The sequence below is a fragment of the Larimichthys crocea genome, chromosome XIII, assembly GCF_000972845.2.
Source record: "Larimichthys crocea isolate SSNF chromosome XIII, L_crocea_2.0, whole genome shotgun sequence".
NCBI lineage: Eukaryota > Metazoa > Chordata > Actinopteri > Sciaenidae > Larimichthys > Larimichthys crocea.
Window position 1 is genome coordinate 15808977 of NC_040023.1, and position 16019 is coordinate 15824995.

General features: G+C 47.0%; 1 protein-coding gene across 5 annotated transcripts; it reads left to right on the top strand.

Moving 5' to 3' along the window:
* The first annotated feature begins 1101 nt into the window (after window positions 1-1101).
* LOC104934663 (histone-lysine N-methyltransferase ASH1L) lies at window positions 1102-16019 on the top strand. Of its 5 annotated transcripts, XM_010750379.3 has the most exons (14): window positions 1107-2005; window positions 4936-5837; window positions 6747-10911; window positions 12382-12730; window positions 12912-13085; window positions 13176-13270; window positions 13356-13429; window positions 13551-13596; window positions 13714-13754; window positions 13857-13927; window positions 14038-14213; window positions 14752-14843; window positions 14948-15090; window positions 15176-16019. In XM_010750379.3, the coding sequence occupies exons 2-13, from the start codon at window positions 5148-5150 to the stop codon at window positions 15074-15076; spliced, it is 6102 nt and encodes a 2033-aa protein (XP_010748681.2). In that variant the 5' UTR covers window positions 1107-2005; window positions 4936-5147; the 3' UTR covers window positions 15077-15090; window positions 15176-16019. The 5 variants fall into 5 exon arrangements, 4 of the variants coding, with proteins under 4 accessions (XP_010748683.2, XP_027142056.1, XP_027142057.1 ...); XR_003463501.1 differs by lacking the exon at window positions 15176-16019 and having other exon boundaries at window positions 1105-2005; window positions 14038-14226; window positions 14948-14985; XM_027286255.1 differs by lacking the exons at window positions 14948-15090; window positions 15176-16019 and having other exon boundaries at window positions 1105-2005; window positions 14038-14228.

Below are 16019 nucleotides of genomic sequence, written 5' to 3' on the forward strand. Positions count from 1 at the left end.
TGGGTCGCTGCACTTTATGGGAACTCGTAGTTGACAGGGCAAGTGCATAAAGTACAACTAAGGTTAAGATGAGGGTTCGGGTTGAACCAGAGGGCCTAAAATACTTTTTATACTCTGTGGCCCCCAGAACAGTAAATCTGGTCTTGAGTCAAGGCAAGGCTGGATAACCAAAAACATGTGCAACAGGCTTGGCCCAGGTTCAGTATTTGTTGTTTTGTATTTGGTGATATTATAAACTACTGGATGCACTGGAAACCCTAGGCAAGTTTTTTTTTTTTTTTACAAATTGTTTACTGTACAGGTGAAATTCATTGTCTGTGATGTGCACTCAGTTGGTATTTGGAGGTTACAGTGAACACAATGCACAGAGATCAGGAGAAACAGGAGGTCAACAGGGGGTCAACAGGGGGCCTCATTCAGCCTTTTGTATAGACCTACATGACCTTGTCATGGCCATAAATATTGCCCCCCCCCCTGCATTTCTGTCACATAATGTACTACTTCTCACAAAGGATTGTTGCAATTGTAAATGTTTTCATATTCCCATGTTTATTTCTTTTTATTGCTTTGGAACAAAACAAAACACAGAAATAAAATGCCGTATCTAAGATATTCCACATGAAAATGTCCAAAAATGGACCAGACAAAATTATTGGCACCCTCAACTTAATATTTGGTAGCACACCCTTTGCTTCCTGTAACCATCAATAAGTGAATGAATTTTGGACCTCTCTTCTTTTGCCATGTGCTCCAGGTCTTTCAGATTTCATGGGTTCCTTCTTCTAAACGCTGTTTTGAGGTCTCGCCACAGGTGATTTAGATCTAGACTCACTAGACTCAACCATTTCTGGGGTCATTGTCCTGCTGTAAGACTCATGACCTCTAACAGATACACAGCTTGTGTATTGTGTGCCAATATTGTTGTACTGTATATGCAAATAACAATAATGATTGTGTTATTATTACTGCTATTAGAACTAAATAACACAATAACAACAAAACAATAATAATGTAATATATTGCATTTTTATTACTCTGTTATTATTCGTTTATTTTTATGTTTATACTAAAGGAAATGTTTCAAATATACATGTCTAGTGTGTGTATGTTTATTTGTCTAATTGCACGAGTGTGTAAAAACAGCCTGTAGTTTTGGATCAATATTTTCTGATGCATGATAAACAGCTCTCACATAATAACTTTTTGATAAGTGCTCAGCCCCCGGCTTTCTTTCTTTCTTTCTTTCCTCCCCCACTGGTGTAAGCTGAATCCCACATTGCATTACGCGATGCAACTTTTGAGCTGCTCCCCAAATCCAAAGCAGCAGCCTACTTTTAGCCAAGTCGTCGCCATTTTATTAAGCGTCTAAATAGCCCTCCCCAATCGCCTATTATGAACCGCAACGAGATCCTGTGCTGTATTCACCGTTTTATCTCCTCCTCTGGCCACATGAAAATGGCCACGCAATTGCATTCCCGCACATCCACCACCAACCCCTCCGCGCTGTCATCCTGTAACCCCGCGCACACGCTGCCTGCTGCCGCTGCTGCTCGGCTCGCTGCAGCTCCTCCGCTCGCTCGCCCGTCGTACTACTGACACGTTAACGGCTTGTATGCAAACGAGGAAGGCACAATCTGAGCCATTATTACTGGCGGGAGAGATGTAACTTTCCCCGAGAGAAGTGGGCAGGAAAAAAAAAATAAAAAATAAAGATCCAGCGTAACCAGTCCGCCACCTAGCTGCGGAGACGCGCCGACGGAGCTCTGTCGACTGTATGATTATGAAAACACCCGCGCCAATGTTGTTGCACAGTAGGCTCTGCGCTCCGTTGAGACTGAAACTCGGTTTTAGGAGGTGTTTTAACCTCCTCTGGCCTTAGTTATGTAATCAAAGCAACATCTAATGCACCAAAGGCTGTGGATTGCTGTTGGTGCGAAGGGGAGAGCAGGACAGCAACACCTTAACCTCCTGCCTAAACGCAGTTGGCTCCGGGACGCGCTCTTGGGTAAGTAGCCTACGTAGCCTTATTACAGATTTTCATGGCAGTCTGTCTGTATTAATGCGTGCAGGCCTTGTCATCATCATGCGAGCTCACAGCACTGTAGGTTGTTAGTGAGATTATTTTGTGTGTGTGTGTGTGTGTCTGTGTGTGCATCCGCTTTGCGCTAATTTTATCCCCTTGTTGCTGAGTGTGTTTCTCCGCGCACGGGTGATATTTCTTATTTCAATGTTGCTGACACCAGCAAGAAGGGCTGGCAGAGGACAGATAGAAGAGGGAAAAAGGTGGCTCGGGACTAATCCACATCACAAACAAGCACTAGCAAGCACATTTTTTGATGCTACGTAGCACCAACCCCCCCCAACACCACCACCACCACACACACACACACACATACACCACCTTTCCTCCACCACCACCACCACCACCTCTCCACTTCCATGTTTGAGTTTCAATTTGCAGCTGTGGATGTTTTTAGGACGCTTTAAAATTCTGGGTTATGTTTTAATACGGATGGAGAGGGAGGGAGTGACGACAACAACAACACGTGCATGTGTGTATGATTTGTAAGTGCGACAGCGTCAGGGGCTGATAGTGATTTTCAGAGGTGCGCAAAGTCATTATGGAGAAGGAAGCCCCCTGTTGACGTCCTCAGTAAAGCCAGTAATAGGTTGCTCCAGTGCGGTAATACCCCCACTGCCCATACTGTATCTACAGTAGCAACATCAGTCAACCTACGCAGCTGCGACCTGGGTACACAATGTACGACCGACACACTTCTTATACACTAACTAGGCGAAAGTGTGCGTGTGTGAGGAGGAGGAGGAGGAGGAGGAGGAAGGAGACTCACGTGAGAAACTTCCCTTGTATATGAGGAGTTAAGTCTGCGCTGACTGACTGTGTGAGGTGGTTCAATATTTTTTATTTATTTTGTATTTATTTATTTATTTATTTTTTTGAGATGCCATTACAGCAGCAGCAGCCCTTAATTTCCAGCTGGTGTGAGCCCCCGTGCTGTTGTCAGGCAGATGATAATGGTGTTGTAGTTATTGATGATAACACCGTCACGGGATGGTGATGATGGCTGGAAATATGGTGGCCCATTATCATGATTTAATCGTCCGCCTTAGCGCTGCCGAGGAACCACACTGACTAACAGTGTCAAGTCCACCCATCATCCTGTCACTGGAAATAGCTTCTGGTCTAATGTTAGAATAATTTTGAGTTATGTTTGAGAGGTATAGCTCTGGAGAGTATAAAAAGCTATTAGTATGCACTTTGACTGATGTTGAATGGGTCTGCCCTTTTAAGTTTGAAAAGCTGCCACTCTTATCCTCTTCTTATAATCACTTTGTACGAGTGCGCCCTCGTCGTTTTTTTGCTGTTCTCCGTACGGGTCAGGCGTCTGGGAGCAGAGGTCATCATTAAAAAAAAAGTGGCTGCAGCTCTTTGAGCGGACCACTGTCCATCGCTACGCTCGTTTTATTTTATTGTGAGGAGGTTTGGCCTTGGAGATGCTTTCCAAAACTGTTACATAACAGCAGTTACTGGAACAGATGTTGATTTGAGCTCAGTATGATTCAAGGAAAGAGTTTTGGGTGTGGAGGGACCAAGAGGCAGGAGAGATAGCCCGCTGAGCTCTTAAATGAAAACATTATCTGAGATGCTCTTGTAAGTTTAAGGAGAAGGAGAAGGAGGGGGGCAGTTCAGCGTGTTGAGAGACAGAGCTATTTCATAAGAGGCTCTCAGGAGAGAGCTGCAAGAATGCTTGGCAGGGTGTGTTTTATTAGAAAATGGATGAGTGTCTCCCTTAATGAGAGAGTATAATGAAGGAAGCATGACAGAAGATGCTGCTTCCCTTCGATACGTTAAAAAAAAAACTGGACTGGACCGCGCGAGTGAGAGTGAAAGTTTTTTTCTCGTGAGGGGAATGTTATTTTAGGGTGTGTTACTTGCTGTAATGTCACATTAAAAGTCAATTTACAATGGGGTCAATGAAAAGCTTACTTGACTTAGAGGAAGCAATGGGAGGAGGAGGAATTTGCACTCCTTTCCAAAAATAAGTTTTACCCTTTCCTACGGATTTGTGTTACCACTACTGAAAGGGGAGGAGGGGAATGGTCGGACCGTGAATGGAGGGATTTAGGTTGGAGAGGAGGAAAAGAATGAAGTGGAAGAGGAAATATGGTTCTGATTAACATGGATACAGTGTATGAGTTGACCATTTTTACTGTGTGGTCTACAGAGAGCGAAAGAGAGAGAGGGAGAGAGAGAGAGAGAGAGAGAGAGAGAGAGAGAGTGGATGGGACTAATAGAGAATGCATGCAAAAGCTTTCTGCCAAACATGAAAAGGGGAGTTTCGGAGAGAAAAGAAAGTACAGCAGAGGGAAGGGTGGGAGGAGAAGTGCTTGTGGGAGTAGCTGAGAACAGAAGGCGCAAAGACAGTGGGGAGAGGAGGGGAGGAGACTGGATCAAGTGTTCGAATTAGTCAGGAGCTGATTGATTGATATATTGATTTGGGGAGAGGAGGCCAAGTACGGATGAGAACATAAGTAAAAGCGTAGCGGTTTAAGGAGTGTTTGCTGTCTTTCCGAGCTGCCGTTATTTACAGATTGATTGAGAAAACTAGCTAGAGCTGTTTTTGAAGAATGTGAGTAAGTCTTTTTTTCCAGTTAGTGTCGACATTCTGGGAATCGGCGGCGTTGATTGGCCCCCTGGGTTTTCTGTATGATGAGATCATCTCTGTGGACACAGACTTTAGTAGCACCTCTCTACAGCTGCTTGCAGGAAGGGGACTTTCCCCTCAATTCCTGTGCTGCTGCTACTCAACATCTGAGCTCACTGAAATGACTAATCACTGGCCTCTCTATCTTTCTGTCTGTGTCTGTCTGTCTTTTCTTCCCCCCTTTCTCTGCCTCAAACTTGTTCCACCTCAGTTCAAACCAAAAGGACGAGAGAGAGACCTTCCTTCGCTGGATGAAGGAGCCCAGCTATACTTGGACTATTACAGGATATTGTTTTGGAAATCTTTTGACCTTACACCTGCTTTCTGCTCTTTGCCTTTGACCTTACTAATCCCACCGGGATCATTTAAAAGTGTTATACTGGGAACCCCACAGCATTTTACTTCTCCCCCCTGACTTCTCTGATGGACCAGAGAGTGAAGGGGGGAACCCCTCCAACCACAAACTCCACTCTGGAACCCACCTCTGCACCTGAAGACTCTGAACAGGACCAAGTGGCAGAGAAAAAGTGGAGAGGTGAGGGGGAGAATAGAGATGTAGGGGAAAAGGAGGAAGAGAAGAAGGGAGCAGGGAGAAAGAGAGAAGGAGACAAGGGGGCAGTGCTGGAGCTGCTCATCGAGGGGCGCTGTGGAAGCGCAGGGCAGCAACAGCTACAGATCTCTGGCAGAGAGACGAGCTGCCCTGAGGGGAATGTACGACTTCGGATTGGACTACAGGCCAAACGCACCAAGAAACCGCCCAAGATCTTGGAGAGCTACGTCTGCAAGCCCACCATCAGGACCTATCAGAGGCAAGGCAGGGGGGCACCGCTAAGGGGGGACGGAGAAGGAGGAGTGGGCCAGCAGGGCAAAACCAGCTCTGCTCCAGACGAAGCAACCAGAGATCAACGCTCAGGCTTGGATTCTGTCCAGACCACATCCAAACAGACTGCATCTGCTGCTTCACCACCACTTGCATCATCATCATCATTATCATTGCCATCATCATCATCTTCGTCATCACAGCCGCTGTCGTTATTATCAACATTCACTGCTGCTTCCACCCCGGCCTCAGTCCCTGCCATAACCAGCCAAGGGACCAAGTCTGCCAAACAGGTAAGTTAAAGACAATTTGCCTCATACACATCATCGTCCCTCTTGCCAGCTGCCAATATTAAACCTGCTATTAGTTTTAGTTAGCTTAAAATGGAAAAACAACCCAAGGGTTACAGCAGCTGAAGGAACTCATGCATTATTAATGGCGCATACGGTATGTGCTGTAGTTCTGTTTTGGTTTTTGCAGTAAACTACCAGGTGGTTGTATATGGTGCAAAGCTTTGTACTCTGTTGTAATAAGGTCAAATGAGCTATTGTCTCAATACTGAAACCTAAGCGGCCCATTTGAATAAACAGACCTATAAATAGGACAACAGCACGGCAACCACTTGGAGCTATTACAGACATTGGTCCATCAGTCCCTATGACAATCACCCAAGGGGAAGCTTATTGCTTTAGCTGCGCAAACGCCACTCAAGCTGCAGCATACCGAAATTACAGGACAAGTACGAAATGTCAAGCCTTCTCATCTGTATTAGTGGCAATTTATAGCGACCAATAGCGCAGCTTTCTCTGTCTCTTTCTGTCTCTGCCTGGCTCTCTATATCTGTCCCTCTCTTCTATTTTTACATCTCCTCTTTTCTCTACCTGCTCTCATTTATCTTTCACTCCCCCTCTTTGCCTGTCCCACTCCCTTCCTCTGTGTTTTCTCTGCCTTTGTATTTCTCCTTTCTGTGTCAACCCCATTCCTGTTTCCATCACCTCACTCTCTCCTTCTTCTCAGTATGGCCTCTTTTCTCTGCCTGATTGAGTCATTTCGTCCTCAGTCTCTTTTTTAATAGGCGGCAAAAACAAAAGTGTTTCAGTTATTGTCTCTTTCCCATTGTCCTTCACTGTTGTCATCAGCAAACTAATGGATGTCACAGCTGTTGTTGACTATGACAGAGATTTCGTGTTTGCGTTCCCCAGGTTCCTATCAAACTGGCCGATAAGACAGAGGTGAATTCAAATGGCTCATCTGAGAGAGTGAAGAAAGAGAAGCTCCCTAGTGTCAATGGCCAGCCTGTCCTTGCAGGACACAAACCTTGTTCGTCTACAACAGACCAGACAGCTTCAACAACTCCTTCCAACACATGCATCCAAGCCCTGTCTGCATCAGAAACAAGGAATGAAGGAAAGACCTCCAAGAAACATAATGGTTTGGTACAAACAAAACAGAAGGGACTATCGAATGGCAAAGGCTCTACCGACATACTCAGCACTTCCACCTCGTCGAAAATCAAAGCTGGAAAACACAGCAGTTCCTCCTCTGTTTCTTCCGCAGACCAATCACCAAGACCTCCAGTCTCCACCAGCACCCATAAAGAACTTAGCCTGTCCAATAAGAGTAGGCCAGACTCTCCTTCTTCTCCCTCAGTCACCCCTAAACCACAGTCCTCCCCCAATGTGGATCTTTCCTCTGCCCAATCCCAAGATCAGGATTCTTCTCCGCAGGCCTCACTAGAGAAAAAGAAAGAGAAAGAGAGGAAAGCAAAGAAAGAGAAACGAAAAGACAAAAAATCAAAGCGAGATAGATTGGAGGCTGAAAGAGCAAAGAGTGAGGGCAGAAAGGAGGAAGGAAAGAAGAAGAAAAAGGAGAAAGGGAAGGATGGAAAATCAAGGCATGGTAAAGAAAAGGATGAAAGACATAAGACTGATGATACGTGGAGGGATGAACTAAAGGTTGAAAGAGGAAAGGGTGAGAAAAAGAGGGATAAAGTTAGCCCAGACAGACAAAGAACAGAGGATAATAATGCAAAATGTGGTGAAACAGTTGATAGTGGTAAACTAGATAAAACCAGTAAAGTTGTGAATCCAGGCAGACCAGAGGAGATCGACAAGGCAGATGACAGTTGCAAGCCAGTTAAACTATCTGAGCCAGCAACAGGTGACGGCAGTAAATCAAAAGAACAAGACGTCTCAAGACATTCAACTGTGCCTCCAAGCCACCCCTCTTCTTCTGCTCCTCCCTCTGTGCCCACTCCTTCTGCCCGTGCCCCTGTTTCCCCCCCTTCTTCCCCTCAAGAGCAGGATAGCCGACCGCTCAAGAAACGTAAAGCCAGGCGGCCCAGCTGGACCAAGCTGGTTCACCGAGCTCAGAGGGCGGAAAATCAGGAAGCCCCGTCAGATTCCCAACATAATTCCTTACTAGGTTTTCCCCAGAACCCCAAAACGTCCCTTCCTGCCAAGGCCACTATTCAGCAGACTGATGAGTCACACCCAGCTCCCTCTACTTCCTTAACCAGCAGTTCCTCCCCTTTTTCTTCAGCAACCAAACCTCCATCCCCAAAGCAGAGTCACCCCACATCAGACTCAAGCCCCCCTGCTTCCAGATGCCCCATAACCCCTGCCCGGAAAAGGGGCCGCCCCAAATCCCACAGCTCTAGCTTAGACGAACCTCCCCCAAGACTTTCACCAAATGCTATCCCAACTGAGGTGCCTCTTCTGGGCTGTGACGGAATTCAGAAAGCCCCTGTGCTGGAGCCAAGTCCAATACTGCAGTGTGCTGCTCAGTCTAAATCCAGCCCCAAGAAGCGTGGCCGTCCTCCCAAAAGACCCCTCCCTGAGGACCAGAGTGGAGATGCACTGAATCGCACTGATGATGCAGACAGGAGTAAAGATTTTCATCCTCCTGAAAAGGGGAACAGGCAGCTAAAGATCAGGAGGCTGATTAATGAGATGAAGAAAAGAAAGAAGAGGAGACTTCAAAAGGTAATGCTGTCTGGGTATGTTGGAAAGGAGGGAAAGGGAAGCGAGGCAGCAGATGGTGAGACCTCTCTGAGAATGTGTAAATCGATAGAGGCTACAACGGTACATACTCTCTCAGCCCTGTCCTCCTCCTTTGGGAGTAAGCTGGGCCCTCAGATCAATGTGAGCAAAAGAGGGACCATCTACATGGGCAAGAGGCGAGGACGCAAGCCTAAAACCCAAACAGCCCCCACAGTCCAAACCAACTCCCAGAACTCCACTCAGTCATCTCTGTTTAGCAACCCCTCTGAAACATCTCTCTTCTCTAACCAACCCCAGCCTCCCCCCTCTCACCCATTTCCCTCCCCATCTCTTACCCACTCCAGCGGGGCCCAGAGCCCTTATAGTGAAGGCAGCCTCGCAGAACCGACATCCTCCCTAATTTTCCCTCACCCCTTCTCCCTCCCTTCGCCATCATCCTCCTGTACCTCCCCCCGTCCTCCCTCCTCCTCATCCCTCTCTCCCTTTGTGAAGAAGAGTTGTCCATGTCAGGGAAGGCATCACTTCCCCTTTCACCAGTCTTCATGTAAGCTCTCCTGTCCCACCCCACCACTGCATCACACACCTGGCTCCCCAGGCCACCTGAAAGAGGCCACCCCCTCCCCGAGGAGCGAATCACACAGCGAAGAGACACTGCCCAGCGATAGCGGGATTGGAACGGATAACAACAGTGTTTCTGAGAGAGGGGAGATTAGGGGAGCTCGAGGCATGCTCAGGTTAGGTCAGGGGTCAGGAGTGATTCTGGGGGGTCAAAGACACCCCTCCTCTCTTGTGGACCGTCCCTCTCCTGTCTCTTCACCCCTCTCTCACATGCCCAGACACACAAACCCCATCACCAACTCATCAACTGTGGAGCGGCACAGAGAAAGAGACCGACACAGGCACAGGCGGAGGGATTTCGACTGTTCCTCCTCTTGTACTTGCTTGTGCCCGTGCTCCTGCCCAGGACACAACAAGTGCACTCATTCAGATTATTACTCTTGCCTTGGGCACAATGCACTGAAGAGACAGAAAAATAAACATAAGAAGAAGCACCAGCAGCTGCATATGCAGGATCCAGAGTTTCTGGCTGAACTAGAAGATCTGATCGGTCAGTTCAGCGAGGTCCATATCGGACGGCGAGGTTGGGCTCGGACAGGCCTGGGACAGGGCTTTGATGGGAGTGGGAATGCTGCTGGAGGAAGGCGCCATCACTCGTCCTCCCATTCTCTTCGCTCTAACATCTTCAGAATCAATCTGAACGGCTTCTACTCACCTCACCCCTCACCCTACTCTGCTAATACCTCCTTCTCCCCTCAGCCTTTCTACCCATGCCAGCCTGTGCATTGTAACAGAAAGCCAGACCGCAGGCAGTGTGCTTGTCCATCAAAGTTCCAAGAGACCATTGAAAATATGGGCTTTTACAGCAGCTATCCTCCAGCCACAACACTTTACCATCACCTCCCTAGCTCCTACCCGCTCCCCTCTCCACACCAGTACGGCCCCCATCAGTCGCATCATGCCCATTTCCTCCTCAACCCTGCCAGATTCCACAGGCGGAGAAGCAGGTTGCTTAGGGAGGGAGCTTTAGGAGGAGAGGTTGAAGGAGATGTAGGAGGGGGCAGTGGAGGAGGCCCACACCTCAGCTCAGGGTTCACATCCAGCCTCTCCTGTGGCTGTGGGAGAAACGAACACAAACACAAGCATAAACACCGCCACAGGCACTGCGAGCGAGATCTGGATGACGAGGAGGAGTTACACGAGGATGAGGAGGAAGATGGCATGGAGAGAGAGGGGTTAGCCAGTTCAAAACCAAGGTCTGGGTTTATTTTGGGCCAAGGAGAAGGAGGAAGGAAAGGGGCTAGAGGAATGGGGAGTATGCTGACAAAAGAATCGCCTTGGTTATGTGAGAACGGAAATGATTCCTTCTCCTCCGCTGCTGCTGTCACATCATCGGCTTCAGCAGAGAGGTATAAACACACATCTCTCACCTCACTGGGGCTGGGTTCTTCTCACTTGTCTTCGTTTGGAGGAAGCTGGGGGGCCCTGGGTCAGAGCTGGACGAAATTCGGGGGCCTGGGAGGGACAGGATTTGGAAACTCAAACCCCAGCTGGAGAGGATTCAGTGGGGAGCAACATACAGGCCGGCTGATTGCATCAGACGGAGAGGACGATGACAGCGAGGACATTCAGGAGCCACACCTTTACAGGGCGTCCCCGTCCCCAACACACACCAACCTGTTCACATCTGCTGCCATGGCAACAGGGGGGAGGGGTCTCAGGAGCGGATTGGCCGGTAAGAATCCAGGAAGCGGAGACAGGTCATGGAGGAGAGACGAGCCAGCGTGGACAGAGAGGAGAGAAACAGGTGAGGATGCATGAATGATATGATCAATAAACGCGTGATATCATGGAGAAGTGATGTGTGTTGGATGTCTCAGTATGCAGGTCGTGTTAGCATTAGTGCTAAAGTTGTACATTTCTCTGGCTGAGAAATGCTACAAAAATCTCCATTGTTAACATTGTTTCTCAAGTTGTATGAATGCACAGTCATAATCTGTTATGACTACAGTGTCAGGAAATATGAATACTGGCAGTGATTTAGATAATATGATAGATAATATCACATCAAATCTGCTTATCATTGAAATACATCAATAGCATCCAAAATGATGACAGCTAGCTGAGTGATTTTATGCCAAGAGTGTTTCTTCATTAGAACAGCATGACAGATTTTTGTATTTGCACAATGTGGAGATGAGACAGTGGCACCAATAGTGTGCCCAATATAGTGACAGCATTGCCTTTTCTCAGGTGTTGTTGAGCCACACATCAAAGCCTGGAGGGTGTTTGAGAGGAAATCAGACTCCGTTCTTTTTATAGCCAATTTCAGACTCCCTCAACTGTGCAGGGGACTAACCGCCCGCCCCCATGCCACACTCACACAAATGCAACCGCTCAGCAACAGCTTTGAGTTGGAATTCTTTTTAACATAGTGTATAGTTTAATGTAGTGTATAGCAGAACAGAAATCATCCAGCAAATCTTTGAAATCTTCCCGGTCTGCAGCGAACCGCACGCTGTTGCAGGCCGGGGCTACCCAGTGAACACAGTCATTAGTTAACCACCAGATTGGCTATTTAAAGCTTGGCCTATCCCTCACTGCTGGCCAACGGGGCCTATTTGACTTGGAAAAATCCAATAAGGAAAGAGTGGTCAGTCTTGTCGGGGACTGTGGAAAAATGGAACAAAAAGATAGATGACCTCAGGGGTGATTGATGAAGGACTCGCACAGAGGTCAGAATGGGTGCAAAGAGAGCTTGCAAGAGGAAAATGTTGTTTTTGAAAGATGTGGAATACATTTGACATCAGTTTATCATCTAACCAAACACACATGTGTTTGGAAGTACAGCACGCTAGCACGGCACATTCATTTTTTCTCTCTTCTTTCTTCGTCTACTCAGCCTTTTGAGATTGTGCTCCACATTAGGAGGGCAATGCAAGAGTGCATACGTGTGCATGCTTGTATTTAAAAAGCATGCGTTCTCCACAGTGTCTCTATCCATTCTTGTGTTGGTTTTTGCTGCGTGAGTGTGTGTACATAAATCACTTCTTAATGCATTTCCCAGAAGTGATCTGGTCAGAGGAAATGTTGTGACTCACCTAATCTGTGGCCCCGCATGACTCAGCCTAGACTGGCCTCACCTCACACCTCCTGCTGGCTCAATCACTGATCCACATCTGTCTCATTTCCTCTCTGCCACTTACTCCCACCCTTCCCTCCTGCCTCCTTCTGCCTCAACCCCCGTCCTCCCCCCTCCCTCTCTCAATGACTGCAGGTTTACAAGGTGACTCGAGAAGCCGGGGGCAGCAGAAAAGTGTGCCAACACCAGACAGTGTGGCAGGGAAAAACAAAAGAAGGCCAGGTCGGCCCAGAAAGCACCCACTGCCCTCCACTATACCTTCCCCCACGCACTCATCTGCAGCTCCCTCCATGTCATCACCTGACCTCTTGCCAGGACACAGCCATAACAGAGATGGGAGAGAAGTGGGAGGGAGGAAAGACGAAAGAGGGCCAGAGAGAGATCGAGGGGCCGATACAGTGCAGCAGGTGACAGAGTTGGAGCTGCAGGCTAAGAGGAAGAGAGGACGGAAGAGAAAACATGGTGACTCTCCTTGTCATCAGAGGTAAACGCTCACAACTGTATCATAAAGTACCTGAGCTGGTTGACTTGAAAATTCAATACAACCACTCACTACTGCTATATTAACCCATCGTTTTCAGCACTGTGTGCTAAACCAGTGCCTTTTCTCTCTTTCTCTTTTTCCTCTCTATCGTTCTATCTCTCTCTTCATGCTTTCCTTTTAGTGTCACCGAGGATAAACCCGAGTGTGACACCCCTCCTGAATGTTTTAGCCAATCAGATGTCGACCAGGCTCCATCCCAACCAGTAGTCATCCAAAGAGAGGAGAGAGCAGATGGTCCTCCCAGGAAGAAGTTTCTGAGGGCAGGTCTTTACTCTGATGATTACAAAACGACAGAGTGAGTTGAATTCATAAACAAACTATTACGAAATTGTTTCTGTTATCATTTTTTTGTTTTGTTTATGTATTTAATGTGTCTCTTTCCTAGTCCACCCTCCCAAGCCCAGCAGTTGTGCAGAGAGAGTATGGAATACACTCCAGAGGAGCATGAATACAGCCTTTTACCTGCTCCCATACATGTTGGTGAGTAAGAAGTAAGACAATGCAAACGCTGCTGTAGTTTGTTGCAGCTGTAATAGTTAATCCAAACTCACTTTGTGTCCTGCAGGGAAGTACCTTAGGCTGAAGCGGATTCATTTCCAATTACCTTATGATGTTATGTGGCTGTGGCAGCACAATCAGGTACAGTAGAGCCCCATAACACAGAACCAGAGAGGCAAAAGTTCAAGCTGAAGCATCTTTAGAGATGAAAGAGGGAGAGTGCCATGAATTAATATGTAATTCTCATGTTGTGTTGCTGCAGCTTCAAAGGCAGCCTGCTGTCCCCATGAAGAGGAAGCGGCGTTACTGTGAGTTGCCAGAACTGGATGTGTTATCGTCAGGTGTAGCTGATGGATCAGATCAATACTCTTATACAGTGTCTGACTCTGTTTCTCTCTCTCTCTATGTCTTTCTGTTTCACTCAGGCCGGCTGAAGGAAAGGACTCTGTCCTCTCACCAGACAGCGGTGAGTTCACGTCACTGAAGATTGATTCATTTCAGGGAAGAATTCAGCTTTGAAAATGGTTAAAACTTGCACGTGCACCTCCTTTTAATTCTTCTTTTGCAGGAGGAGAACTCCAGTGATATTACCAGCCTGTTTCCACACCTCGATATGGAGCCTTTGACCAGCAGTGAGAGGTATGGAAAGAACACAGCGGTTCACATTTCAAGATAAACTACTTGATGCACTATTACTGAAGTGATGTCAGCGTACATGGCTTATGTTTCTCCCTGTGTGCCCGGACCAGGAGCTTTGTGGTGAAACACCATGTTTTCCTTGTGAGGAACTGGGAGCTCGTGAGAGACAGACAGATCCGAATGAGGATAGAGCGGGAGAGGGAGAGAGACGCAGAGGCAGAGGAGGAGGACTCACGACGTCTGTCCTTTGATAGAGCCAATGGGGACGACAGCCACATCAAGTCAGGTCCATGAAGCAAGTGTGTGTGTTAGTTTTTGTTTCTGTAGGTGTTTGTGTATGCATACGTGTCTGTGGTTGACTCTCTACATTTTCATTTTTTTACTGTACATCTTTATATATTTCCTCTGGTGTCCTGTGTCATGTCTTTTACTTTATGAGTGCATGTATGTCTGTCTGTGTGTGTGTGTGTGTGTTCTGCTTACAGCCTGTTGTCCTCATATTTGGCTTGTCTCTCCATATCATACTCAGCAGCACAAACTAAGTGGTTTTCCAACCACAGAATTTCAGCCTGCAGAAATGTTTCCCCGTTTCTGTCATCCACTCTTGGTGTCCAAGAGCCCAGCAGGCATCAACTTTCCCCATTAGCAGTGAAACCACACAGTTTCCATCAAAGACTCCCTGACCGATGGCAGATAGGAATCAAGGGAAAATAAGGACACTCACATAATTACAGATATATCTAAAAGAAATGATGTGCTGTTTTAATTCCCTCTTGCAACGCCTTTACTAACATAAAGAATATTTTTTGACCTCTGACCCTCAGATCAGCCAGTGGGGGTGGAGGTGACGGTTATCAGCAGTGACCCCCACCATCAGAGTCAGGACACCTCCAGCTTGCTCACTGCCAGCCCCTGTGTGAGTGAACAAATCAGCCCACGTAAAAAAACATTGAGAATGCAAATTTCCACAAGGATAAAAATCTGCTTTTGCAATTAGCTGTGCATACTTTTTCACCACAGCCCACCAAAAACCAGAATAGACAAGAGGAGGAGGGAGAGGAAGAAAAAAGAGGGGAGGAAGAGGTCTGCAGCAGAGACCAGAGGAGGAAACGGCTGAATGATTTACTTTTGACCCTGCAGCATTCATAAGCTAACAGAGAGAGGTGAGTGGAGCATCAGATACAGAAATGGGAGGAACTCAGAGAAATATATGCATGGTTTTGTTGATAGTATCTTGCCTTTGTGTAGGTGGGACCTCTCTGAGAAAGGGACCAGGCCCACCACTGGACAGATGGATAGAAACTGATGTCATAACACTGCTATTAACAGTAGTAGTGCCACAGAGAACAAGCGAGAAAAGGGAGAAGAGAGCTGGAGAATTATAGCGGCTGAAAATGCAAGAAAGACATCTCACACGCTGACAGATGAGTGTGTTGAACCTAGCACTCTGAAGGGCATCACACCAAGGATGAAACCATGGCAACACATCTTTTGTCCAAGTGGCGAGGGATGAGAGAAATGGAGATAGAGACTGTCCCGGTTGAAAGAAAGAAACCGACCAGCTGAAATGAATTTGCACTAGTGCTGGATGAACAAGCACACTAAAGACTGTATGTATGCTGAGTGGACACACTATAAAACACACACACACATACACTTTGATTGCTCTTACTTCTGCACCTTAAGCAAAGTGGGAAAGTCAGACGTTTGGAGACTGAAAGTGGACATATACGGTACTCAGCATTTCGGCACTGAAGTTTCCAAGAGACGAGGAGTTCACAAACTGCCCGAGGGAACGCGAATGTAGCCTGAGCCCTAACTAGGTCAAAATTGAACCCTCATTTAATCGTTAAGCTTTCAAAGTCACATTGCACCTTTGGGAAATGACACGAGGGGAAGTGAACCAGTTAAAAGCTGTTGAGACAGTGTTAGGGTTTTTCTTCACTTTACCAAGACAGTGTCTGCTATGTACCAGTGAATAGGCAGGGGAGGGGGTGGGCTTAGTGATAGGAATTTTGGCATCGCTGCAAGAGAATTTCTAATGAGGTTTTAAGAAAGAAGTTATTTTTGAAAAAAAAAAAAAAAAAAAAAA

Coding starts and splice junctions, on each gene's coding strand:
- LOC104934663 (XM_010750379.3), top strand. CDS start 5,148: ATGGACCAGAGAGTGAAGGGGGGAACCCCTCCAACCACAAACTCCACT. Junction 10,912..12,381: donor GACAGAGAGGAGAGAAACAG/GTGAGGATGCAT, acceptor CAATGACTGCAG/GTTTACAAGGTGACTCGAGA. Junction 14,844..14,947: donor TGCTCACTGCCAGCCCCTGT/GTGAGTGAACAA, acceptor TTTTCACCACAG/CCCACCAAAAACCAGAATAG.